At 43.0% G+C, this 27,993-nt stretch overlaps 2 protein-coding genes across 10 annotated transcripts in view; one reads left to right on the top strand and one right to left on the bottom strand.

The window, feature by feature from the left end:
* The window catches only part of LOC115472547 (kynurenine--oxoglutarate transaminase 1-like), a 39,766-nt gene extending 39,577 nt beyond the window's left edge, over window positions 1-189 (bottom strand). Inside the window, exon 1 of the mRNA XM_030206842.1 lies at window positions 102-189. The gene's annotated coding sequence lies outside the window, so the exon portion shown is untranslated. The remainder of the gene's footprint in view (window positions 1-101) is intronic.
* LRRC8A (leucine rich repeat containing 8 VRAC subunit A) lies at window positions 14-27,970 on the top strand. Of its 9 annotated transcripts, none has more exons than XM_030207881.1 (5): window positions 251-376; window positions 4,641-4,803; window positions 5,510-5,616; window positions 10,295-12,428; window positions 24,748-27,970. In XM_030207881.1, exons 4-5 carry the CDS (start codon window positions 10,302-10,304, stop codon window positions 25,021-25,023), a joined length of 2,403 nt encoding a protein of 800 aa, XP_030063741.1. In that variant the 5' UTR covers window positions 251-376; window positions 4,641-4,803; window positions 5,510-5,616; window positions 10,295-10,301; the 3' UTR covers window positions 25,024-27,970. The 9 variants fall into 9 exon arrangements, with proteins under 9 accessions (XP_030063747.1, XP_030063741.1, XP_030063738.1 ...); XM_030207878.1 differs by having other exon boundaries at window positions 4,612-4,803; XM_030207880.1 differs by having other exon boundaries at window positions 251-388; window positions 4,612-4,803.
* The last annotated feature ends 23 nt before the right edge of the window (window positions 27,971-27,993 follow it).

Here is a 27,993-nt window from a genome sequence, read left to right as displayed (position 1 = left end):
TTTTTAGGTGGCAGGGCCCCGGGTCAGGTTGCAGACAAGCAGTCAAAGGTCAGTCAGTGCAGAACAGACAAAACAGAGAAAATTTTAGTCTATCTATCTACCTCCTAATCCTCCTCGGAACCCACGAATGATCCCTTCGGCAGGAAGTGAGGTCAACGGGGAGGAGTCAAACTGGTCGGTCCGGCGTCTCCTCGGCGTAGGCCAAGGAAGTCTATTAAACCTCTTTGCTTCGCACCGACCTAACGAGTCTGAAACGTAACTTCCGGGGTGTGGTTCTGTCAGTGGTGCAGTGAGGGGCAGAGCGAAGAGGTGGAAAAGGAGTAGTAGCGGTGGTGGCTTGGATAATGTACGGTAGAGGTGTGGGTCTGCGGCGCAGGTACATTTCTGTGTAAGAAAGGAGCCTGTGTATTAGGGGTTAACATGCGTCGCTAAAGCATTCCTGCATGGAAGGACGGAACCTCGAAGAAAACGTACTTCGGATGATGTTATGTTATGTATTGGAAAATGAGGCCCAGGCTTCACCGATTTCCGTGAGACAAAGCCTAGAGTGTAAAATATCCTTCTCTTGGTATGTGATTTGTTGTTCTCTAGAGCAGGAGCAGAACTTCGGTCATTACCCGAATGCATTGTGTCCACATCCCGAGTAGGGTGTGGAGGGCTGGTGGTGCAAGGCGCTTTCAGTGAGTCATTTCCCACAGCGAAATTTTGATAACTAAATCAGGATTATCCCAACGTCACTTATTCGAAAGCACTCGTAAAACGTATGGATGGAGTCGAGGGGAAGTTTTGCCTCATCAATTTGCTACTTTTTCTAAAGTAATAAACATCTGGATAAAGATGAGCCTGTTGATGTAGATTTTTCAAATATCTTTCGACAAAACCCTCTTCAGAGACTCCTGTGCAAAATTAAAAAATCACGGGATAAGAAAAAAATGTTCTGTTATGAATTGCGAACTTGTTAAAAGGGTTAAATAGCCAAGTCGCTCAGTGGAGGAAAGTGAATAGTAGAGGATCTACTGGAAGTGGTGCTTTTTAAGTTCAAAGATTTGTATTAATTTTATAAAAAATTAACAATAAGATGAGAATGACAAAAACTAAATTCCAGTTAAATTCAATTGTCTCAATAAAATAATATGAGTACCTAATGAAATTATAGCAGACCTGTAGTAGCAAGAACAATATAATAACACATTTTATAATGTTATTTGATACATTTTATGTCAGTGGGAATCAATTGGGCTAAAAAATAATTCTATTTTTCCAAATCTTTGATTTTCTTATTTATTTTATTTCTCAGCTGATTTTAGTCAAATTTAAAGATTTGATAGGTAGAATGCCACCATGTGGAATTGAAGGGACCCTTATACTAAGCTGTGTTAAGCACTAACATGCCTAATGCTGCTTAAAATGACATACCGTGGGACACACTCGGGCATCCTGTGATAACTGGTGTGTTAATCTGGGCACTAAAATGTTTATTTTTGGGGAGAGGGCAAACTGGGGTGCTCCTGCACTAAACAGCATATCCACATTAGGTCATGCTAATGGGTTAGCATAGGATTATTTTTATTTATTTATTTGCGGCATTTATATCCCACATTTTCCCACCTATTTGCAGGCTCTTACCACCTACAAAATGGTTGCGTGCTAATTGCAATATTAGTTCAAATTTTAAAAAAACAACAACCAGGGGAAACGCAATGCTATATATAACATAAAAAAAGCTCACTCTAATAATGTGTGCACAAGATAAAAATAATGTCAATAATATGAGAATAACAGGGGCAAATATTCAGTTTTAAGAACCAACACCAGTGGTTCATTGAGAAAATATCTACTGGTGCAGTGGACTTTGATCCTGGGGAACTGAGTTTGATTCCCACTGCAGCTCCTTGTGACTCTGTGCAAGTCACTTAACCCTCCATTGCCCCTGGTACAAAATAAGTACCTGAATATATGTAAACCGCTTTGAATGTAGTTGCAAAAAACTCAGAAAGGCAGTATATCAATCCCATTTCCCTTCCCTACTGTAACTACCATATAGGCTAATTATATTAGCTCTGATAACATCACAAATCTGCACCGGATGTGTGTAAATCGCTTTAGATTATAACTCAAACAAAATTACGCTCACATGCTGCATATGTGACAATCAAATGGAAGTAAGTCCATTGTCTCTAAAATGTAGAAGATGCATCTCAGTTTGACATATTTCAAGTACCAGTTCTGTAATGTCAATAAGATATAAATGAAACTGCACTTATTTCATATATGTAGGCTTCCCCTTTAGCTGCATTCATTACTGAATTGGAACTTGCAATATGATGGTATTTCACATATGCAGCAGCTGAGAACATTTTGTTATATTTGCAAATGAGACAAAATATTCAAAGTTGTTAAATTGCACATGGACTGTGTGAAATTGCAGAAGGGTGCTGGGTGGCTTGAAGACAGAGCATCCAAATGTCAGATGAAATTTAATGTGGACAAGTCCAAAGTGATGTAGATTGAGAAGAATAATCCATAGTGCAAAGATGCTAGTTCCACATTAGGAGTCACCTCTGGTGAGAAAGATTTAGGTGTCATCATGGACACTACATTGAAGTCTGCTCAGTGTGTGGTAGCTGACAGAAAAGCAAATAGAATGTTAAGAATTATTAGTAAAGGAATAGAGAATAAAAGAAAACATCATAATGCTTCTATATCGTGAGACTGCATCTCAAGTATTCTGGTTTCTGCATCTGAAAGATGTAGTGGAACTGGAAAAAGCCACAAAGAAAGGCAGCCAAAACAATTAAGAGGATGGAACAATGCAAAAAGCTAAAGAGGTTAGGGCTCTACAGCTTGGAAAAGAGATGGCTGAGAGGAGATATGATAGAAGTTTATAAAATCCTGAATGGAGTGGAACAGGTAAATGTGAATAAATTGCTTACTCTTTCAAAAGTACACAGACTAGGGGACACTGTGAAGTTACATAGTAGCACATTTAAAACAAATAGGATATATATATATTTTTTTTCCACTTAATGTAGTTTAAGCTCTGGAACTCATTGCAGAAACAAGTGGTGAAAGTGTTTAATATAATTGGATAAAAAAAATGTGGACTAATTCCTGGAGAAAGAGTCCATAAACTGTTATTAAAGTGGACCTGGGAAAAGCCAGTGCTTATCCCTGAGGTTAAGTAGCATGAAATCTCTACCTTTTGGGACTTTGCCAGTCGCTCATGATCTGGAGTGGTCACCTTTGGAAACAAGGATACTGGACTAGGTAAATCTTTGATCTAACCCAATACGGCAACTCTTTCTATTCGTATGTTTTATGTAAATGTTAAACTTTGCCCTCATTAAGTATGTACATACAAAACAATTTCTAAAATCCATTTACCTGGCTATTTGACAATTACCTACCCTCCCTGCAGCGGGTAAAATGATGTGCTATTGTTTGTTTAGTTTGACTGCATCTGTGCCTTATTGCCCACCAGAAATTGTTGCCTCCTAGTTGGCCTAATAGTTATGCTTGTCCCTTCACCCTCACCAAAGGCATAGTGCACCTAGGAACAGTACAGAGAAGGGTTTAAAAGATGCTTAGTATAGAAGTGGTTTTCTGTCCTAACCAAAAGATTCAAATACTTCAGACTCTCCAGATTGCAACAGAGTAGTCTGAGGGGAGGTATGATAGAAGTGTGTAAAATCATGAACACTGTTAAGCAAATAAGCAGGCAACTTTATTATGCCTCAGAACTTGGGGCAGGATTCAAGGCATCTAACATAACTGGGTTTAAAAGGGGTATGGACAAAATGCTAGCGTAAAGTCAGTAAACAGCAGTTAACCAAGTAGATTTTGGAAGGCTATATCTCACCCCTGATTGTAAATTGCAAGAAATGGATTATTAATTTGGATACTTCTAGCGGCTTGAATTAGCCATTTTTCAGAGAGAAGATACTGGACTTGATCTCATTTCTCATAGCCCAGAGTTAGTGAGAAGTCTATGATGGATTCCAAAAGAAGACCTATTAATCTGTTTAACAGAAGAGTCAGGGTGACACGCTAATCAGAAAGTATGGGGGTAACTTGCATGGAGTGTCAGTTGCAAACCTAAACACCTTGTTCAGCAGACTGGATGGGCCATTTTGGGCTTTTGTCGCCATCATTTGCTATGTTACTATGGGGCTCATTTTCAAAGCACTATGTCACTGAGTTCAGTACACCTGTAAACCATGAAAGGCGGTAACTGGAACTGCATGACAGCAGAAAGGCAACTTCACATATGTGCTGATTCTTGTATGCTTCCTTCAAGTGCCTGCTGTGCACCACTGTCGGCAGCAGGATATTGGTGCGACTTAGTTTGGTAGTTTCTATGCATTATAATAATACATTTCCCTATGAAGTAATTTGGTAAAGGAAGTAATTTTTTTTTTAATTCTCTGCCTTTTTCCTTCAGACTATCATTGAAATGCTTTTCATGGTTCACATATATTTTCTGGTACTACCATCATGTCGTTCTGCCCTGACCTAAGGAAGAGAGTGTTAGTTCTTGAAAATTAGTCAATAAATAAATATGGCTGTACCTTTTTAATGGAGTAAATTATATATTTTATTCATCTTTTTCAGGAATCACAATTTCAAACTTAATTTCTCAGTATTGCAGATAGCCTCAGGGGACTTTGTGGCATTCCTGACAGCTGGTCCTGAGACCCTTCATTTCTAAAGCTCTTTCCTTGTGTGGCTTCATCTGTTTTTCCAGTAGAATCATCTTAATGAAAAAATCTTAAATTTGTCAGGAGAGTGCGCCCAAAAAAAGAGGTAAATCAGAGATCAAGTCAGTGGTATTGTAGCAGGAAGAGAAAATGGACAGAGAGTGAAGGGCCTGGAGGCTTTCATCTCCATCAATTTCTTTATTATAAATGCAGTTGTATTCTACAGGGGTACATTGGAAGGAGATTTACTGTACTGGGGAATCTTTACATCAGTTGAGTTTTGTCACAGTATACAGTTTAATCTGACTTTTTATCCTTTTGTACTGTGAGACTGAATTCATGCAGTGTTGCATGAGCTTTTTGTTAACAGAGGCAATGTTCACACATGAAAATAAGCTGTAAGAATTTGATTTTAATTCTTTGGGCTCTGCTGGATATTTGTCTCCTATATTGACCATTGTCAGAGTCAGAATGCTATTTTCAGTGGACTTGGCCTGATTCAGCATGGCTTTTCTTATGGTCTTAGTTGCAGAGGCTCTATGAGAGGATGTCTGCAGGTGTTTTAAGAGGAGGTAGATTCATGCTTTCTGACAGGGTGTCTGTGTACATGGTGTCATTTGAACTTGGGGACATGTATGTGTGCATCATTAAACTTGGGATTCTACCTGTCTGGTATGTGCTGTCTTTATTAGCTCAGTAGTTAAAAAATATTTGAATATTATGCTGGGGGTGTGGTGTATACATGATAACATACATAATATTCATGTGCACCCCCTTATAGTCTGACCTCATCTTTCTCTGTCTGCTTTCAGTGTGCCTGCACCCATGGCCCTAAGGGGAGTTTCTGCAGATCAGAGCTGGTCTCATCTTCTGCTGCAGTGCACAGACCTCAAGTACAGATAGCAGAAACCACACACAGGTAAGAAGTATCCAACGTACCCTGGCTTAGGAGTGAATTTATTACTGTCATTGGATGTCTTGGCAGAATACAAAGATTGAATGAATGAATGAATAAATACGCAAAATTAACTCACTTGAAGACATTGCCCCCGTAAGAACTGTACAAGACCCATCTTTTCCCCAAGGGTACATAAGGGACTACGGAAGATACTGCAGTGGGTGTGTAAGGGGCCACAAGAGACCCCCTCCCAAGAGGCCATATCACAATTAATTGTCTCTTATCTTTTCTTACAAGAATTCAGTACCTTGCTCCAGAAACTGAGCTACTCCATAGTAAGAGGTGATATGAGCAGTCGTAGTTCATTATTTTAAAATACAACACATTTTGAAGCCTGGGCTATTTAGCTGTCACCAACATAGATACTTCAAAGTCTATTCGCCACAAAATTCAGAGACATAGGTGCTCATTTTCAAAGCACATAGATTTACAAAGTTACGTGGAGGAGCATAATCGAAAGGGGCGCCCAAGTTTTCATGAGGACATTCTCGCAGGACGTCCCGGCGAAGGGGCGGGGAAACCCGTATTATCGAAACAAGATGGGCGTCCACCTTTCATTTCGATAATACGGTCGGGGACGCCCAAATTGTGAAATTTAGGTCGACCTTACAGATGGTCATCCATGATTTTCGGCGATAATGAAAACCAAGGACGCCCGTCTCAGAAACGACCAAATGCAAGCCCTTTGGTCGTGGGAGGAGTCGGCATTCGTAGTGCACTGGTCCCCTTGACATGCCAAGACACCAACCGGGCACCCTAGGGGGCACTTCAGTGGACTTCTTAAATTGCTCCCAGGTGCATAGCTCCCTTTCCTTGTGTGCTGAGCCCCCCCCCAAACCCACTCCCCACAACTGTACACCACTACCATAGCCCTAAGGGGTGAAGGGGGGCACCTACATGTGGGTACAGTGGGTTTTGAAGGGCTCACATTTACTACCAAAAGTGTAACAGGTGGGGGGGGGATGGGCCTGGGTCTGCCTGCCTGAAGTGCACTGCACCCACTAAAACTGCTCCAGGGACCTGCATACTGCTGTCATGGAGCTGGATATGACATTTGAGGCTGGCATAGAGGCTGGCAAAAAATATTTTAAAAGGTTTTTTTTTGAGGGTGGGAGGGGGTTAGTGACCACTGGGGGAGTAAGGGGAGGTCATCCCCGATTCCCTCCGGTGGTCATCTGGTCAGTTCAGGCACTTTTTTGAGGCTTGGTCGTAACAAAAAAAGGACCAAGTAAAGTCACCCAAGCGCTCGCCAGGGGCGCCCTTCTTTTTTCCATTATCGGTTGAGGACGCCCATGCGTTAGGCCCGCCCCAGTCTCATCTTCGCTACGCTTCCGACACGCCCCCGTGAACTTTGGTCATCCCCATGACGGAAAGCAGTTGAGGACGCCCAAAATTGGCTTTCAATTATGCCGATTTGGGCACCCTGGGAGAAGGATGCCCATCTCCCGATTTGTGTCGAAAGATGGGCGTCCTTCTCTTTCGAAAATAAGCCTGATAGTAACCTATGTAACTTTGTAAGTGTATATGCTTTGAAAATGAGCCTCATAGTCCTACAGTGTCTCCAGTTTGTGATTTTATATTGAATCTCTTCACAGTCCACACATTTAGGGAAAATGCTTTCTCTAAACGAAATTATCTCTCACTCCCTTTGTCTCGCTCTGTTCAAACAGATGTAGCAGCTGGTTAATTCTTCTGATTCCTAGTAGGAGCCAAGCCAGACCCAAGTACATTAATTGTTAGTCCTTCTAGGAAGGTGGGTCATCCACCTTGTAAGTCCATTCCAACAGGAATACTAATATTGTTTAGATGTAGCCAGCGGTGGCTTGGCATGTTTTAGGTAGGAAGCTATTAAGTGAAAGAAATCTGCTGATTTACTAACATTTTAACCCAGAAATTATTTACATAGGTAACCAACAAATACAGTTCAAAAGCAGGTACATGTAAAAACTAAAGTTAGAATATAAATAAGAGTATAAAATTTTATTCTGGCAAGATATCGGCTTAGTATGCTGCTTACCTGGTTTCTGTGCAGTTAGCCCAGTATCAGGGACAAGGTAATCAGCAAACAGTATCCCAGCTTCTTCATGAAAACTTCACAGAGTGCATTTTCCTTTGAAGTGTTCTACACATTACATCGACATGTCACTTAGCTGTATTTTGTTTCATTCGGTCTGTACTATGCTAGATAGAGGACATTGGAAGGGATTTTATAGCCAAAGCACAAGGAACAGCAGCTCCCATCTCTAGCCACTCCTACTGTCTCACAACCACTGGCAAACTAGTGAAATCCCTTTTTCTCGTTTTCACCAAACACCTATCTCAAAATAGTGATATACTACATCTGCTGTTGGTAATTTCTGCAAAAAGATTCAAATGTACTATAAAACAGAATAGAATCCAAAAGAATACAAATAGAGACTAAAGAGACACAGTGCACAAAGGATACCAGCAGCTGCTAGCAGAGGCAAAGGAAGCCACAGAAGTGAAGTACAAAAAAAGGACTGAAAATTAACTCTTCTTCCTACATAGGACAGGGTGTGTAAAAAGATTTCCTGTTCCCTGTGGGCATGAGGGGCTGTGATATGGACAGGCACCTTTGATTATAGATCTGGTGAATGAATGCTTGGTGCAAGCAAAGGAATCTGGGACAATGTGTGAGATATTCTTTTACAAATAGACAAGGACCACAAGGCACATGTAGTCCATTCATTCTTGATGTTGCTCACCCAATCACAGGTTTTACCCTCACACTCCCAGGTTTTTGTAAATTTTGTTACTGGGAGGCTGTTTTCTGAATCCTATATCCTTCCAGTGAACAAAATTTTCCTGATGTTAGTTCTGGGTTTATCCCTTTTAGTCTCTTGTTCTAGAACTTCCGTGGAAATGCATCTTATGCTTTCAAGCTTCTCCTAATTCTGAGCAGTGAGTAGGTAGAAAGGGCTTTAGACAGTTTTACTGATCTCTTCTGCACTTCCTCCTTCTGAACATAGGTGCTCTGTATGTTGGGAGTTTTGCCTTCATTTTTAGGATTTAGCTCACACCTTTTCACTGGCAGTCTGTTACTTTCAGATACAGCAGTTATTCCCCTGTCTCTATGGGGCTTACAATCTAAATTTGTACCCAAGGCAATGGATGGTTAAGTGATTTGCCCAAGATCACAAGGAGCTGATGTAGGATTTGAACCCCTCCTTTCCTGCTTTAAACACTAGGCTGCTTCTCTACTTAGGTCACTTACTATGTAGATCTTGTAATTCTGAGTAAGTTAGACCACCCGATGATAGAATGTTCTCTTCTGTGAAAGATACTATCGCTAGGGGAGAAGACTTGATGAGTTGCTGCTTTGTGATGATTGGAGCCCAAGCAGGGGCAGGAAGAAAACAGACCTTAAGAAGGGACAGGTCCTTCCTTTGGAATGTGAGTCATAGGAGGTAGATATGATAGATTTCTTTCAGCAGTTGACACACATTGTTGCAAGGTGAGGGTTTGTGCAAGTGAAAGTGACCTGAGCACTTGGCCCTTTTTAGAAAGGGATGGGTAGAGTTGTAATTTTAAAAACGGAGCCTTAGCGGGAGAAGGAGAAAAAGCTTTTAAAATTTTTGATGATGATAATGCCATAGCTGCAACTTGTTAGAATAATGCCGTATCAGGTTTGATGTTTGGTTTATGTCAAACTGCTGTTGAAGTGTACTTTCATCAATAAAAAATTATTAAATCTTAAAAAAAAACTGGAGCCTTATCACATCTCTTCAGCTGTGTGGTAATAGAAGCTGAAGCCCCTGAAATGCAAACAGCTGTGAGAATGGAACAGCTTAGGACACACATCGGGCTTCATGCAGCTATGAGCCAATAGAACTTTCTGCCTTTGAACAAGTTGGCATCTCGTGCATCCTGGGGAATCACAATTGCTCCTTATGGTTTTTACTTAGTTGATAATTGCTGTTCATGCTGTTTAAGCCTGACCAGAGCTTTTAAAATTGAACCCGGAAAGTGTGGAGTATGCCTTGGGGTAGTATTGCTTCCCTAGTGCTTTGCTGCCTTGTGCTTGGCTCTTTGAATCTCAGCTTTTCCACTGCCCTGAATTCTCTTTTTTGTATCCATCAAGTACTTTGGTATCTCAATTAGCTTGGTATAATTACACCTCAAACATTTGCTATTTTTTAATTGAGATTTTCCCAGTGTAGTAATGACAATCAAAGGGCCACAGCCCCCTTTTGAATCTGGTCTGTGGTACTCATAGGTGATGTAGTTATTGGGACTGTCCCCTGGAAATCACAGGTACTGCTTCTCTAAAGCATACTCAAGCATGTGGCATTCCGGGGTGCACTCTAGTGGGCTTGAAGCTTGCAAGACATCCTGTTGTCTTGGAGCACAGGTCTCTAGCGCATTAGAGGGATACATTTCCAACCCTTTTCTTCTGTCTCACTCTTCTGGTGTTTTGGTATTCTTAGACTTACTGTGCCCTGAGGCTGTTAAAGATTGATGTTTTTTTGGAGATCCTCAGAAGGTATATTATCTACTTGCATTAGAATCTATGAGTTGCTCAGTGATTTTTGATTTGATGTTTTAAAGCACTGTATTGGATCACTGCATGATTTCTTTCTTTATATTCTATCTTATGATTTGGTGGTTATGCTTCCAGGTGAGCCATGATTCCTGTCACTGAGCTGCGCTACTTTGCCGACACTCAGCCAGCTTATCGTATCCTCAAACCGTGGTGGGATGTCTTCACTGACTACATCTCCATTGTCATGCTGATGATTGCAGTGTTTGGTGGCACCCTCCAAGTAACCCAGGACAAAATGATTTGCCTGCCCTGTAAATGGGTCACTGAAGACACCTGTAATGACTCTGTCCACACCATGTATTACAACACCAGTTTTGTCCTGGATCCTGGGCCTGCTGGCATCAAATACAACCTAGATCGGCACCAATATAGCTATGTGGATGCAGTTTGCTATGAAAACCGTTTGCATTGGTTTGCCAAGTACTTTCCATACCTGGTGCTGCTGCACACCCTGATCTTTTTGGCCTGCAGCAATTTCTGGTTTAAATTCCCTCGGACCAGCTCTAAGTTGGAGCACTTTGTATCCATTTTGCTGAAGTGCTTTGACTCTCCATGGACCACCAGGGCTTTGTCGGAGACAGTGGTAGAGGAGAGTGATCCAAAGCAATCTTCCAATAAAATGAATGGCTCAATGGACAAAAAACCTTCTACCGGCAGTGAGGATGTAGAAGCCACAGTTCCAATGCTACAGAGAACAAAGTCTCGCATTGAGCAAGGGATTGTGGACCGATCTGACACAGGGGTCTTAGACAAAAAGGAGGGGGAACAGGCCAAGGCTCTGTTTGAGAAGGTGAAAAAATTCCGGACACATGTGGAAGAGGGAGACATAGTTTATCGTCTTTACATGCGCCAAACCATTATCAAAGTCATTAAATTCATCCTTATTATCTGCTACACTATTTATTATGTCAATAGCATCACCTTTGATGTGGACTGCAAGGTGGATATTGAGAGCCTGACAGGTTATCGCATGTACCGCTGTGCCCACCCACTGGCTACACTCTTCAAAATCCTGGCATCTTTCTATATCAGCCTAGTCATCTTCTATGGGCTCATCTGCATGTATACCCTCTGGTGGATGCTGCGTCGTTCCCTGAAGAAATATTCCTTTGAGTCCATCCGAGAGGAGAGCAGTTATAGTGATATTCCTGATGTTAAGAATGATTTTGCGTTCATGCTACACCTAATTGACCAGTATGACCCACTTTACTCCAAGCGCTTTGCCGTCTTTCTGTCTGAAGTTAGTGAGAACAAGCTTCGGCAGCTGAACCTGAACAATGAGTGGACACTAGAGAAGTTACGGCAGCGTATCACCAAGAACTCTCAAGACAAACTGGAGCTGCACCTCTTCATGCTGAGCGGTATTCCAGACACAGTATTTGACCTAGTGGAGCTGGAGGTGCTGAAACTGGAACTGATTCCAGATGTGACTATCCCTCCCAGCATTGCCCAGCTCACAAGCCTTAGGGAGCTCTGGCTTTACCACACAGCAGCCAAAATTGAAGCCCCAGCACTTGCTTTCCTGCGAGAACACCTGAAATCCTTGCACATTAAGTTCACAGATATCAAGGAGATTCCTCTCTGGATCTACAGCCTGAAAAATCTAGAGGAGTTGCATCTGACAGGGAACCTGAGTGCAGAGAACAATCGCTTTATTGTAATCGACGGCTTGCGGGAACTAAAGCGGCTCAAAGTACTGAGACTGAAAAGCAATCTGACTAAGCTGCCACAGGTGGTAACAGATGTGGGTGTTCATCTTCAGAAGCTTTCCATCAACAATGAGGGCACCAAGCTTATGGTTCTTAATAGCCTGAAGAAGATGGTGAACCTGACTGAGCTAGAGCTGATTCGCTGTGATCTGGAACGTATTCCACACTCCATATTCAGCCTCCACAATCTCCAGGAGATTGATCTGAAGGATAACAATCTCAAGACAATTGAGGAGATTATAAGTTTTCAGCATCTTCACCGCCTCACCTGCCTTAAACTTTGGTATAACAACATTGCCTACATTCCCATTCAAATTGGCAACCTCACCAACTTAGAGCGCCTGTACCTGAACCGCAACAAGCTGGATGAGTTGCCACCTCAGCTATTCTTCTGCCGCAAGCTACGCTACCTAGACCTCAGCCACAATAACCTGACCAGCATACCGCAGGACATTGGCCTGTTGCAGAACCTTCAGTACTTTGCTGTGACAGCTAACCGGGTGAGGAAAGCAGAAATGAGAGGCTAAGGATACAGTGGATATGTTGTAAAACATTCCATACACTGTGCACATATTAGGGGAAAAGATGTAGGTTTTGTTCAGGTACCATTAAATCACTATGTGACAGATATATTTTACTATTTTAAGCTATGGTGGAGGAGAGGGGATCTCATATTGGTAGAGTGAGAGATCCAGATAACTAATGGGTCCTCCTACCCCAAGAGTATGAGAGATCATGGCTGGTACTAACAAGACAGGAGCTGGGAAAGAGGGATGGCTGACAGGCTCATTTCACATTGTATTGAACTGTCAAAAACATGGAATTATTTTTAATTTATTAACAATTTTTTTCAATTTTAGTGTCAGGACTGCTGAGCTGCAGTCTTGGTTCTGCTATGACCTTTTTGATTGTGGGCAAATTACTTCACCTCCTTGTCTGTTAAAAATGGTGAGGTTGTAATGTGCTGTCTGAGTTTATACATGTGTGAGTGGCCAAGAAGTTTCCTGTTTCTCCTGTAGGCTTCCAGCCCTATCTGAGCTAAGGCTTCATATGTCTTCATTCACAGTTATCAAGGAGATCTTGCCCATTTACCCTCCCCCCCCCCCCCCTTGTCTAGGTATAAACTATTGCAAGACCAGAGACCACCACTCTCATCCCACCAGAATTCAGTGTGTATGCACAGGGTCTGATCACTAGGTGATAATGGGGTTCAATGGCTACATCTTCACAGGTCCCACAAGTCTGGTTGCCTGAGGAACTGAATATGGGATTGGAAACTGAACCCTGATAATCCACATGGCAGTGGGTACCGCTGCCATTGAGCTACCAGGGCAGCCCAGAGATGGAAGGGAAGAATATTGCTTTATATGCAAGGTGAAAAGAGGAAATGTGGAAAGCTTACTTAGCCTGCTGTGCTGAGTCAGATTCAGGTGCACTGAATCCAGTATCCTGTTTTTGACAATGGTCAGTTCAGGTCACAAGTACCTTGCAGATCCCAAAAAGTAGATCAGTTTCTTTCCCGTCTACCTCCAAGAACTTGTCTAACCCTCTTTTGAACCTGCTTTGTTGTTCTTTGGCACCAGGATCTGTACCTTAATTTTGCTCTGTTAAAATATACTTTCCATGATTCCTTTTCAGTCTGTTTGTAATTAGTATCTTGGAGTGTCTCTTGTTTTAGTGTTTTTCTTTTTTTTTTTTTTTTGAAAGGTTAAACAGCTGTTACCTATTTAACTGTTCTATCCTACTTATGATTTTATAAGTTTATTCCTGTTCTCTTTTCCAAGCTGTAGAGCCCCAACCTGTTTAGCCACACTTCGTAAGGGAGATGTTTCATTCCCCTTTATCATTTTGCCGTCTTTCTCTGAACCTTTTCTACTGCACTATATCTTTTTTGAAATGGGGCGACCAGAACTGCAGAGTACTCAAGGTGCAGATGCACCAGGGACCTACACAGAGGCATAATGTCATTCCTAGTTTTGTTCTTCATCCGTTTGTGAATAATCCCTAAATTCTATTTGCCAAGCTGAAAATTTCAATGTATTATCCATAATTACACCAAGATCTTTTTTTGGGGTGGTAATTCCTAACTCAGAACCCAGCATTTTTCCCAGTAGTTGGGATAATTTTTCCCTATGTGCATCAATTTGTATTTGTCCACATTAAATTTCATATTCCATTTAAATACTCAGTCTCCTAGTCTTGCAGAGTGCTCATGCAGTTCCTTACAGTCTACTCATGAGTAATTTTGCATTATCTACAAATTTTACCACCTCATTCATTGCTTCCTTTTCCAGAGCGTTTATAAATAAGTGAAGAAGCACAGCTCTACTATTTTATTTTTCTCCATTTATAAAAAACTGACCAGCATATTGAAAACAAATAGTAGAAAATGTTTTCATAAAGCACATTAAGATCTGTTGCTGGAAGATGTAGTTAAGGTGACAAACATGGACACGAGAGTTTTGGACAAGTGTCTAGAGGAAAAGTACATTTAAAAAATATTAGCCATGTAGACTTGAGAGAGCAAACGTTCACTCCTGAAAATAAGCTATGATCATTTGATCTTAGTTCTTTGGGATATGCTGGTTGCTTGTGTCCTGTATTGACCATTGTCAGAGACGGGATGCTACGTTCAATTGACTTTGGCCTGACTCGGCATAGCTTTTCTTATGGTCTTTGTCCTACACTTTTTTTCCTGTCTTTTAGCCAGTTATGGCCTCGTACTCAGTAATTTTTAATTTCATGAGGGACTTGTCAAACACCTTTTTGAAAATCAAACTACAGTTTCAACCACATCCCCTTCATCCACATATTGCGTACACCTTTCAAAAAAAAAATCTTAATATATTAATAAAGCAAGACTTGCCTTAGTAAGTCCATACAGACTCGTTGCCATTAAATGTCAGGTTATGTGGTCTGCAATGTTTTTTTTTAAATAGCTTCTATCCTATTCTGAGATCTGCGGTGAGGAAGACAGATTGGCCCTCGGAAGACAAATATTGTTTTCTTAAGAAAATAAATAGGGATAGAGAGATTCTTTGGTTGGAGGTCAAGTATGTAGCAATAGGTAGCTATATCCCTTAAGCCCAACATATCTATTATAAATATGTTATATTGACATGCGAATAAGTGAGGGAGGCTGCTAGTAAATTTAGGTAGAAATTGGGAAGGATCACAGAAGTTGCAACTACTGGATGACTGAAGGAATATGGAGAGAACAGATAAGGGAATTAGTAAGATTTTTCACACTTTTTTTTCTGCTAGGTTGTATTTCCATCCTGTTGAGAATATGGTTGAAAGTGAGAACTATCTGTTAGTATCAGTCTACCCAGAGTGTCTGAAGTCAGATGGGTAGTTGTCCAGTGGCCTTTATGTAAGGCCCCAGGTCCTGATGGATTTTGAATAGAATTCTGTAAGCTGTGGTGTGAAGAGGTTTCTCACTGGTGGTGGTCTTTTTTTTTTTTGTTTGTTTTTGTTTTTTGTTTAAAGGATATCTTTATTAACTTTCAAACAGAAAAGCATATGCACAAAGTAGTAAAAACATTGAAGCATACAACACAGCCCCTAACAAGTTTCTACAATAGCTTGCAACAGTGGAAACAATCCAGAAGTCTCCAAATTTTTAACAAGTCTTGTAGTATAAGGTACATTACCCCCCACTCCCCTCTTCCCCATCCAGGTGAACCATACCCTCTAAATAAGAGTTCACCCAACAGCCTGCAACTACCACTCAGAAAAAGTTGTTACATACAGATTGCTTTCCACCGTCTGTCTGCATGACGCCTGACAGCTATCAGTTTTTCCATACTCTGTATACGATGAAGCTTAACCCTGCAATGATGGAACGCCTGGATCTTTCCAGGCTGCTGCCAATGTCAATTTGGCATCTGGTGGCGGCATTCAATAATATCATAGAAACAAGAATAATGGTGTACTCTTTACAAAAGGCCCGATAATTATCCTTTTGAATTGGGGGAAAGATCCAAGTAAATCAGTCTTACAGACCTATATCCCTTACGAAGCTGTTTGTTATTTTGGGGGGGGGGGGGGGGGATTTGTGTGAAAATCCTGGCCAACACACTAAGGCCCAGATGCACTAAACCTTAACGACCCTTTTAACGACCCTTTACTGACACTTAACGAATAAATTTTCAACCGTAGCATGCATCAAAGGCTATTTTCTGACGAAGCTAGCAGCTAACGAAACCGGAATGCAAACGAGAAACTACCATTGAAATGTTGACAATTCGGAATGCACTAACCATACCGACAATAGCAACGAATCACTTACCGTCAGAAATTTAACGTGAGTTCAGACCTGTCGTTAAGGCCTGAGCTGTCATCTCCCCGCTGCCCCCTGCACCATGAAAAACCAAATTGCTGGCATGTTTAAAAAGAAAAATGGCTCCCTGCTTCCCTGTGCCTAAAATAAAAAATGAAACAAACATAAAAAGGATCGGGAGGGGGCAACGGCGCTCATCAGGAGCGTCCTGTATGGACAGCCTTGCCCGCCCCCCACCCGAGGTCGCCGCTGCTCCCCGCTTCTCCCTGCATATGAAACAAAAGCGCAATACAGATCAAAACTTTTGCAGCGCCGGGCCCCCCTCCCTTCCTGTCTCTCTTCTTCTTTCTCACAACACTGCTCCTGTGTCCGCCCACCTCTGACGTAAGTTAACTACGTAGGTAGCTTACGTCAGAGGTGGGCGAGCACAGGAAGAAGGAGAGAGACGTCGGTGGAGGCAGAAGCGATGGACGATCATCTCGTGCAGCGCCTTCACACACAGGTGAGAGGCGCTGCACCGGCCATTAAGGCGGAGGGGGGGTCCGGTGGAGGGGGTGAGCGGCGGCGACGAACTTGGGGCGGGGCACGGAGGCGGAGCATGGTGGGAGGCGGAGCAGTGTTGTGAGAAAGAAGAAGAGAGACAGGAAGGGAGGGGGGCCCGGCGCTGCAAAAGTTTTGATTTGTATTGAGCTTTTATCTCATATGCAGGGAGAAGCGGGGAGCAGCTGCGACCTCGGGCGGGGGTGGGCAAGGCCGTCCATACAGGACGCTCCTGATGAGCGCCTTTGCCCCCTCCCGATCCTTTTTATGTTTGTTTCATTTTTTATTTTAGGCACAGGGAAGCGGGGAGCCACGTGTTTTTTTTGTTGTTGCTGTTTTGGACGTTTGTGGCATGCGCAGAGCAGCCAGCATAACGCTTGGCTGCTCTGCGCATGCTTTAGGGGCCGATTACCAACGGGGATTACGAATCTTTGATACATTGTACTTTTCAATACCGCACCGAACATGTGTGACTTGTTTTTTTTGATGCATGCTTCATTTTTCAAATTCGTTAAGGACTTTAACGTTTTAGATTTTTTTTATATGGTTGATGCATCTGGGCCTAACTCAGGTTCTACCACCATTACTGGCAGACCCATAGGTGGGCTTTGTTCGTCTCACCATGCAGTGAAAAATGTGTGAAAAATTCTTGCTTCCCTGGAAGAAGTTAATACATTTAAATTTGCTTTCTCTGTGTATTAGTTTTGATGTGAAATAGGCTTTTGATAGGGTCAATTGGGAATTTATATATGGGGTATTAACATCTTACAGTACAACTAGTCCCTTGTATAGGGAACCAACAGCTGAGATTAAGGTTAATGGGGTGTATTTGGACCAATTTAACCTACACAGGGGAACGTGACAAGGATATTCCCTCTTCATAATAACAGAGACTTTATGGGAGTACAAATAGGTTTACATGTTTTTAAGATTGTAGCCTTTGCAAACAATCTGTTGGTGCTCTTAGAGAGTTTTCAGGAGTTTGGAGATTTCTCAAATTAAACCTACTTAAGTCTGAGGTGCTGGACACAGTCATTAGGTGATGAGAGATGGGACACGAGGTTCCCCTTAAAATGGACCTTTGAATAGTTTAGATATTTTGGAGTACTATTAAGACAGATACCAGTCGGCTGTATTAAGTGTAAGTGGAACAGCCTTTCCAGCAGAATTAGTATTTTTTGCATAATGTTCCCCAGGTGGCTCTGTTTATTTCAGCTGCTTCCAATTCACTTACTACAGAAAGACAAACACTTTTGGAAGCAGCATGATTCTGTTGAGGATGGCGGTGAAACCCAAAATTAAAAATTAATTTTTATATGGGAATGGAAGGTTGGAGGGCTGGGACTACCAGACCTTAAAAAGTACAATACTGTAGAGGACGACTGAAACCAGTTTTGGCAGAAGGCAAAACCAGTATAGCACTGCCTCCTGACCAAAACCAGGCCACCCTTCCACCACCCATATGCTCTCCTTAGAAGCCCTGGTGGTCTAGTAGCCTAGTAAAGGCAGGAGCCCAATCACTCCTGCCCATACCAGTTCCGATCTCAAAATGGCTGCTGGGACAGGAACAACTGAGGATTGCCCCTGTCCCAATTAAACCACCAGAACGTCTAAGGACTGCACAGCCCACTTATAGGATTATCTGAAATTCAGTGGTTCTCAGTCTCGATCTGTAGGTAGGCGTGCATAACCCATCTGTGCCAGTCTAGAGGGATGCTATGGAAAGATCTTTTGTACTTAGCGATCATTGGGGAAATGATCTGGGAATAGACTATTCTCAGTCTGAGCAGATGGTAACAGTGGAAAACCTGTTCAGTCCTTGCTTGAGTTTCCCTTGGGGGTGTTTGTTGTTTCTTTTTCCTTGGGGGGAGGTCATATTTAATAGAAAAAAAAATTAGAAGAGGAGAAAAGAAAATCCCTTTCTGTGTATTCCTCTTTACCATTGGACAGAGGTTGAGGCTCTGGATCTTTACCCTAGGGGTGTCATACTTGGGTGGCTGGGTCCATCTTCCCCCCCCCCCCCCCCTCCATTCCCCCTCCTTTGGGGGTTGCTTTGCAGTTGATGCCTTGACTTGCCTTCTCCGCCTAGCGGCAGACAGGCAGCCTTGAAAACCTGAGGGGTCTGTCTGTAGACTATAAGCCTTTCTGGTAACTTAGTTTTTGTTGTTGTTTTTTAAACTAATCAACCTGCTCCTTGCAGCGCCACTGGGTCTCCTGTTTGTAATTTGTCAGCACAGTCTTTCCATGGCTATTTTCTTGGTTTGGTTTCTGGCTTCTCTGGTAGTGCAGGAGGCGTGATGAGTTCATAGTGCCTGAGGTGCTGTGCTCTGTGTCATTGCAGGAGTGTTGATTCGGCAGGTCACTGTGCTTTTTGTACTGACCGGGAGCCTGTGCGAGCTGGGACTTTGGTGCCAGAAACTATGCATCAGCTGGGCTCTTCTTGTTTGAGAGACCTAAGGAGCAGTTAACGGTGGCAGTTCTGGTTTTGGCAGTAACTGCTGCCATCTTGCAAGCCACATTAGATTCAGAGCAACTGTCGCAGTTAGAGCCTGTGCCTTCCTCCAGGCCTCTGCAGGGTGCCTCTTTGTTTTTTAATCCTTTGGGGGTGGATTTCCTCCAGATATTTTGCCGGCTATGTATCAGACCTTCTGTCTGCTTAAGGTTGGCAATCAGATGATGCAGCCACAACAGAGGGCAGTGCAGAGGGGCTCTTCCCTTCCCCTCCTTCCAAAAGGCAGCAGGTGTAGGGGGGATGATCTCTTGGGGTGTGACTCTCCACAGTCATAGGAGGATCAAGACTGGGCAGAGGATTCCTCAGTAGTATGTATTTTATCAGGAAAAGCTGTAGAAGCTCATTTCTTGGGTCTCTTCAGTGTTGAAATTTGAAGATGCCCCTAAGAAGGCTCCTTAAACAGTGGACCCTCTTTTGAAGGGCATCAGGAAGTCTTTCCCCATTCATTAGGACATTCGGGATGTAATAACAGACCCAATGGAACGCTCCAGCCACTCCTTTCCGGCTCGCCCGGTCCATAATCCGTCTTTATCCTATATCAGACCAGGATAGGGAGCCCTTGTGTCCTCCTATAGTAGATGTGGTAGTCATCACAGTGACTGAGAAATACCGTTCCGGTGGATGGTGACACAGTGCTAAAGGATCCTCGGGAAGCAGAGTTTTGATGTGGCAGCTCTGTCAGTGCAAGCAGCTAATTGCAGAGGTTTGATTGCTAGGGCCTGTTTTCGCTGGGCAGAATGGATTTTGGACAGAGCCAGATAATTGGTCCCTTGTGGATCAGGTGTCTGCCAAACTTGAAATGGTTCCTCTTTCCTGGCAGATGCCATTTGTGGTCTTCTCCATCCATGGAGCTCAGTGTGGCAGCCAGGCATTCGTTGTGGCTAAGGGGCTAGTCAGAGGATGTGACTTCAAAGTTGGAGCTTTTCAAATTTTCTTTTCAAGGCTACCTCTTTTTTGGGGAGGAGTTGGATAAACTGGTGCAGAGCTTAGGAGAGACCAAGGTTTCACTTCTGGAGGACATGCCTAAACAGACTGGCAGAAGTTCCTCTGGGAGAGGTAGGTTTCAGGAGGCTCATATTTATAAGCCTTATAAGTTTCAGGAGCCTGGTAGAGAAAGTGGTCCTCAGTGGATCTGGTACTTTCAGAGGGCACAGCCCTTTTATGGGGGGGGGGGGGGGGCAATTGGGTCTCTCAGCATCCACATTTGGACAGGATTCCCAATGAAGCCTCTGATCCTGGTGGGTGCAAGGTTGAAGAATTCTATCAGCTCAATGGGTTCTCGAAGTTGCTCGAGAGGGTTATGCCCTAGAATTCACCTGCCCCTTGTTGGATGCCTTCCTGAAATCCCCTTGTTGAGCCCGGTGGAAAGTGAGAGCTGTCCAGGATACTCTTTGAATGCTAGTCAGTATGTGGTCCCAGTCCCAAGCGAGGAGAGGGGCCAGGGTCATTATTTCATTTACTTTGTGGTCCCCAAGAAAGAGGGGTCCTTGTGGCCCATATTGGACTTGAAAAGTGTGAATTGAGCTCTTTGAATGCCCTCTTTGCACATGGAGATCCTACATTCAGTCATTGTCATGGTTCAGCTTGGAGAATTTCTCACGTCCCTGGACAGCGGCCTATCTGCACATTCCGATTCAAAACGCTCATCAGAGATTCCTTCCTTTCACTGTTTTGGAGCGATGACATCAATTCTGTGCGCTCCCTTTTGGTATAGCGACTGCTTCTCGCACCTTTTTCAATGTAATGGTGGTAGTGGCAGTGTTCCTTCAGAAGGAAGGCATCTTAGTTCACCCTTATCTCAATAATTGGCTCATTCGGGCAAAGTTGTTCCAGGAGAGTATCAAAGTCTGTTCCAGAGTTGTACAGGTGCTTCAGTCATTGGGCTGGGTAATCAGAATGGCCAGGAGTCATCTGGAACCATCCCAGGCCTTGGAGATGTGCAACGTTGCCATCAGGTCCATGATAGGAAGATCCCATCTGTCCACGATGAGGGCAAAGGCAGTTGGACTCAAGATCCACTCCCCCAGATCCAGGAGATTTCTGCCGAGGTAGTCGGCTTATATGCTTTCCACAACTGCGACATATGTGACTTTCCATCTAGGGATGTATTTTGATACCCAGATGGGCAGGGTTTTCCTGCCTCTAGAATTTCAGAAGTTGCAGGCACCGGTTTGTTCTCTTCTCCATTCTTGCTCTTTGGGCTAAGGATTATTTGCAAGTTCTGGAGTCCATGGTGGCAGCATCTCTAGAGGTTGTCCAGTGGGCTATGGCTCACATGCGTCTGTTTCAGGCAGCTCTTCTTTACAGGTGGTTCCCTCAGTTGCAGGATTTGGATGCCTGTCTCACCCTTTGGGGTCTAGCAAGGCGCAGTCTGTGTTGGTGGCTCATGGAATGTAATCTGTCGAGGGGGAGTGAGACTGGAACCCCCTTAGTAGTTTGTGGTGATGATGCTAGTCTCATGGGTTGGGCAGCTATTTTGGCCTGGAATGATGCCCAGATAAATGCAGACTATGTACAGCTAATACCAAGCCTTTAAAAGCCAGTCCAATATATTTAGAGCTAGTATTAATAATATATCATCGCAACAAATAACAGCATCCTAGCTCAGTCACTTCATTCAACTTAGGTTGAGAAAGTCCCTGTGACCAGCAGGCAAAGTCAAGAGTGGTGTTATGGGAATTCTCTTGACAGCTCATCAACTCCGGAGATGAGACTTTGACTTCTAGAACTTTGCAGCCTAGTTAAATAATGGTGTTTCTTCCCAATTCACATCCTTGTCTGGGTCAACTGCCAGTGATCCAGACAAGCATGCTTTGCTTAATTCCTTTTATGGGTTTGCCTCTCAATGAGCATATAGCGGTCACATGTATACTGCATGATTTGAACAAAACAACTTATGTAACATCAAGCAACAAAACGTGCAAAATAGAAGGGTCAATTAAGGGACACATATTGTAAAGATCAGCTGACCTGTTTATATAGTGTAAGCCAGAGGGCAACGGACAATAAAGTCTAGACTATTACCACTACAGGAGCCCATTGTGCAGGTCAGGTGGCTCAGGGCCTCTGGTCAGAGGAAGCTCACTGGTCAATCAATGTGTTGGAGACCAGGGGTGATTCGGCTAGCGTTGCTCTCGTGCCAAACTCACCTGTGTGACAAGGATGTATGGGTCTTGGACAGCGCTATGGCAGTGGCCTACGTCAAGCACGAGGAGCCAACAGGTAACGCTACTCTCTTGGGCAGAGCTTCATCTGTCAGACCTGTCAGCCACATATGTCGCAGTTGTGGAAAGCATACAAGCCGACTACCTCTGCAGAAATCTCCTAGATCTAGGGGAGTGGAGCTTGAGTCCAACTGCCTTCACCCTCATCGTGGACAGGTGAGGGTCTTCCTATCATGGACTTGATGGCAACTTTGCACAACTCCAAAGTTCCTTGGTTTTTCAGCAGAAGGAGGGACAGCCTAGGGGAAGGCCTGGGTGCTCTAGTGGCACAGGAATTAGCTACAGTAAATTAATCTTGCCTTGATGAATGAAATTAACTGCATAGCTCAACTGCCAACAAAAAAAAATGGACTCTGTTTTGGAAAAGTGCTTTTCATTTGTGCCATAGTGAAATGAGGGAGAAGAGAGTGGAAGGAGATTCTGTTGGGAGGTTTGTCCATTGCCTTGTACAATAAATTAAGAACTGTCCTGACATTTTCAAGTTCAATAAAAGTGTTCAATCTAGAATAGCTCCTGTCCTTTTGCCTAAAACTAATGTTGGGCTCATCAGTCAGCAGTTTTCCCGGATCCTCACCCCCATGAACCCTTTCTAAAACTTGCCATTACATTCGTTGGCCACCCTCCAGTTCCTGGGTATTGTGGCTGGTTTAAATTATAGGCTACAACTGACTAGTAACAGGTTGGCAATTTCATGTTTGAGCTCTTTCAGAACTCTGAAGTGAATGCCATCCAGCCTTGGTGATTTATTACTGTTTAGTTTGTCAAAGTATGACACCAGTATCCTGTTTAGTAAAGACAGAGGCAGAGAATCCATTTAGTTTTTTTTGCTGTTCCCTTATCCTCCCTGGGCACTTGTTCTATCTTTGATCATCTAGCAGTCCAAACTGATTCCCTGCTGGACTGCTTGTTTCAGATAATACTTAATACTTTTTTAGTATTCATTTTTGCCTCTAGAGCATGCTTCTTTTCCAAGTCTTTCTGAGTCTGCAATATTGTTGTTTTGATCTAACTTGCTAGTGCCTATGCTCATCCTTATTCTCTTCATTAATGTCTGCTTTCTATTTTCTAAAAGATGTCCTTTATGCTTTCAGTGCTTCTGCCTCACCATTAAACCAGAATAGATTAGGTATGAGACTTTTCTTATCTAAATGTGTTGCTTCTTGCCTTTTCTAGTAGCCAGGGCTCCATTTTTCTAAAGATGGAGTGTTTTTTTCCTTATCTTTTTTGGCGAAAAGTATAAATGTTGGCACATGCGCATCTACCTAAAAGCTAGGAAGCAGATGTTCAATTGTACTGCTGTGGATTTACAACCTGCTTCACTAACACAGACTACTTAGTAATTACTGTGGATTCTTTTGGATTTGTATTAGGTAAATGAGACCTTTATTAGAGGTTCTAAAATCTACAATGATTAAGCTATATACACACAATGATTAGCTATATAACTAAAAAGAAACAATACCTATAAACAATCATTACATCACTGGTCCCTAATCTCTACATCCAAGCAATAATACCAGGAAAAGAAGCAATAATACACTTTATTATACATACGTCCATCACTGATCATGACATCATCCAGGCTCTTATCAGCTGGGGGAGCCCTGTTCACAGCGAAAGCCAGGAGTTTCTTTGAACAAGCCATACTGTGGGAATGTGATCACATATTTCCCAGTCCAGGTGGCCAGTCAGAACTGGAAACAGACTCCACCTCCCCCTTCACATACCAAATTAATTAGAGCTGTGTCTTATCTTCTACATTTCAACTTATTTTCACACAATCAAAGTTAAACAATCATTTTTTAACAGAATTACTTCTAATCACAAACACAGACCCTGGGTGCACATGTTGGTCAAGGTAGATAGAGTTGAAAAGCAATCCCTAAAATCCTTTTTATTATATCAGTGCAAAGTCTTTAGTGCATACAAAGAGGGAATTATGCATAAGATAAACCTTCATGGATTAGATACCCTGTATATGTAAACTTATCTCAGGCATGTTTATTGTGGATTCTCTGAAAACCTGACTAGCTAGAGGGTCCACAGGACATGCTTAGAAAATTCTGAGTGAGAACACGGCAGGAAGTGGAAGCACTGACGTGAATGATATGGTAGTATGTAAACTGGACCTCACTAAACATACTGGGGCTGTTGCAGTCTGTTTTCCACCCAATGCATGTATAAACCCTTTCCCCTTACTCTCTTTGGAATGCAGATGGTGGGTGAACCTGGTTTCTAACAAAACTTCCTCCTTCTTGCAGATTGAGACCCTACCACCCGAACTGTTTCAGTGCAAGAAGCTGCGAACTCTGAATCTGGGGAACAATACGTTGCAGTCACTGCCCTCTCGTGTAGGTGAGCTCACCAACCTGACCCAGATAGAACTGCGTGGGAATCGCCTGGAGTGCTTGCCAGTGGAACTGGGTGAATGTCACTTACTGAAAAGAAGTGGGCTGGTAGTGGAAGAGGACCTCTTTAATACCTTACCGCTGGAGGTGAAGGAAAAGTTGTGGAGGGCAGACAAAGAACAATCCTGAGGGCCCTGAATGTGGAAGAAGGATTTCTGCTTACCCAACCCATTCCACAGAAATTCTGTAGCTCACTTACTGCCTAGCTGCAGACTGAAGCTGGGGAACTGCAGAACAGAAAAGATAAGCAGAGGCAGGAGCTGAGGCTGGCAGCAGTGGCCAAGTAACGAATGCAAATTTACCGTATCCATTGCATGGAGAATAGAGGGTGCTGCTTGTGCACTGGAAAGGGGTGGGAATAATTCCTACATTGTTTCTCTTAGTTTTAAATTATTGGGTGCTCAGATGCTGGGGTTGGTGTTTGAGATACTAATGTAGGAGAGAATGCAGATAACCCTAGAAATAGGAAATGCTTATCTGGGCAATGCCATAGAGGAGGACTGCAAGCTGTTTGCATGTCTCGTACATTTTACATTTGGACTATCACTAGGAAGGTGGGACAAAATTTCATATCTAAAACTAGGGACCATTTGATTCAGTGTAAAATGTGGACTGCTCTTATGTCAGACAAGAAATGCCTTGGAATTTTTGTGTTTGCTTCTCCGTAGATGGAATTTTCCTTTCATCTTGCTCCTAGCCTGTGTCCATACACCTTCTTTTCTGATTAAGGGTTTATGTTTTAACAAAAAAAAAAAAAAAAAAAAACCATACCTCATTTTTCAGTGTTGTGCTATTTCTTGATTTTAGAGGCTGGTTATTTTTCCTCTTCCTCTGGTCTGAAGAGGATTAGTAGGTTGCAGTGGTGATACAGCAGCCATGTAGTGGCTCTAACATTCCATTAGTTTCTGTGGGTGTCAAAGACAAGTTTTATAATCGGATGTTAGTTTGAGCTTTTTCAGTACTTTCCTTCACCTGGCAGTGATGGGCTTGAATCCTATCCCCATGAACAGGACGTTTTTTGGGTTTTTTTTTTAAAACATTGCTGATGTTGCAAGGCTTTCCTCTTTTGCTCCTTGTTTGGTTTGTGGTACCTGCTTAAAAGAGAGAGAGGCCGAGATGAGGACAGCAGCTGTCTTGTGTAGGAAATACAAACGATGCCCTAATGCAATAGTTTTCAGGGCACACCTAGCTAGTCAGGTTTTCAGGATATTTACAATGAATATGTGTGAGCTAGATTTGCATGCATTTCTATCTTGTGCATATGCAGTTTAAATATCCTGAAACCCTGACTAGCTAGGTGTACCTTCAGGACTGAGTTGAGAACCCACTGCTGTAGTGGAAAGGAATGGTTAACTTGTGCTCTTCTTTGTCTTTCTGCTTTCCATGCTTCTTCTTAGGTTTCTGTTAATAATGAAAATAATTGGCTGAGCCAATAGGTGCGGTGGATGCTCTGCACTGAGCAGACTTCAGCATCTTGCAACAGAATTCTGAGTCTAGGAGTGTTCTGCCTTTCTAAATGTTTTCCTTCCCCCATCCCTACCTGCCAGCCCATAATTCTGACAGTAAAGTTCCTGTGCCCTGTCTTCTCTACTAGCATCTTCTATCTCGCACTGCTTCTTAGTCCTGGAGGATTAAGGGCATTGCCACTACCTGAACGCTTTACCCCCTCCCAACTGATCTACCAAGCTGCTGCTGGTCCTCACCTTCATTTCTTTGCTCAGATCCTCATTCTCACATGTAATTGGGTGCTGTTTGTTTTCTCTTCCCTCAGTCCCTTTTCAATTCTTTCTATAGATTTGTGTCATTTATGAATGATTAAAACATTATACGTTATCATCCACCAAGACCAGTCCAGATGAGTGGGTGATGCCCCTCTATCAGCAAAGACAGAATAAACACGTTAACTGTGCCCTATGTTCTGTACAGCCAGCAGCTCTTTCTCTCCAAAAGATAATAGACTGGCAGCCCATGCAGCAGTGCAATCCCTGGTTTTGGCACCTGGACCCAGTTGAAGAGTTGGTCACCCACTTGAGCAATGGTATATGGGGAAGGTGCCTGGACCATCTTGTAGTCTGTCTTCACAGCCAGCGAGATACCTGGAGGAATCCAGGTCCCTTTCTCCTTACCCCAGCATACACCCAGAGGTTACGCATGTGGTGTGGCTGGGCTAAATAGCCTTTGGCTAATGTGTTTTGTTTTTTTTTAATTTTGATTTCCAAGTATTGTAAAGTTTTGGTTATTTTAAAAGTTTAAAAAAAAAAAAAAAGTCCAGCAGTGTTAGAGCTGTCCCTGCTGCTGGCCAGCACAGTGCGATCGTAGTAGGATTGAGAGGAAGTGGTGGATTGTGGTTGGCTGGGCTGTGCTTGTCTGTGGACTGGTGTGAGAGGGGGCCCTTGTAGTTCAGCAGGTGTCTGTGGAGGAATGAGTGCTGGGAGAGGTGAGGAACACAGCAAACAGCGGTAGTGAGACATAGCACTGGCAGTTGGCAGGAACAGCACCATGGGCTGAAGGGTGACTCCCACCAAGTACTGTCTCCAGCGTGGGTGCTTCTGAAGCAGCTGCAAATGTGGCAATAGATGCACAGACTGTGTGGCTCCAGGTCCCAGTGATGGGCAGTCATGTTTTCTTGATGGTAGGTTGGGTCTTATTCTCATGGAGGCAGCCATTCGAATGGCTCCAAACAGGGTAGCCTGTGCCTCAGCACTTCAGGCTATGGTAGGCTGGCTTTACTGCTGTGGATGCAGTGTGTGTGAAGGCTGCTGAAGTCATGCCCAGAGCGCCAGGGAATTTTCTCATATTAGCTCTGTCTATTTTTTGTCTATTAAAGTATTTATAACTTGCACTATACTCTGTTCTAGGTGAAGTACAATAATTTAAACGTGTCACAGTATTATACACTAAAACCACCAGCAACTTTTCCTTTGTTAAATGTCAGAGCAAAAAGTCCTTTCAGATGGTTCCTAAAACGACAGTAGGTCTCAGCCAACTTGATGTTACCCTCTAATTTATTCCATTGAAAAGGGCCTGAGAAGGTACAAGACTTCTTAAGTGTATCCATTAAATACACTTAGAGGAAGGAGGCTGCACTGTCCTATTATT

The sequence above is a fragment of the Microcaecilia unicolor genome, chromosome 6 (genome assembly GCF_901765095.1).
Source record: "Microcaecilia unicolor chromosome 6, aMicUni1.1, whole genome shotgun sequence".
NCBI lineage: Eukaryota > Metazoa > Chordata > Amphibia > Gymnophiona > Siphonopidae > Microcaecilia > Microcaecilia unicolor.
This window is presented reverse-complemented; position numbering and strand designations above follow the sequence as displayed.

Excerpts from the sequence above, each read along its gene's own strand:
- LRRC8A (XM_030207887.1), top strand. The coding sequence starts at position 10,302 with ATGATTCCTGTCACTGAGCTGCGCTACTTTGCCGACACTCAGCCAGCT. Across the intron at positions 12,429-24,747 it reads TTGCTGTGACAGCTAACCGG|ATTGAGACCCTACCACCCGA; the intron begins GTGAGGAAAGCA and ends TCCTTCTTGCAG.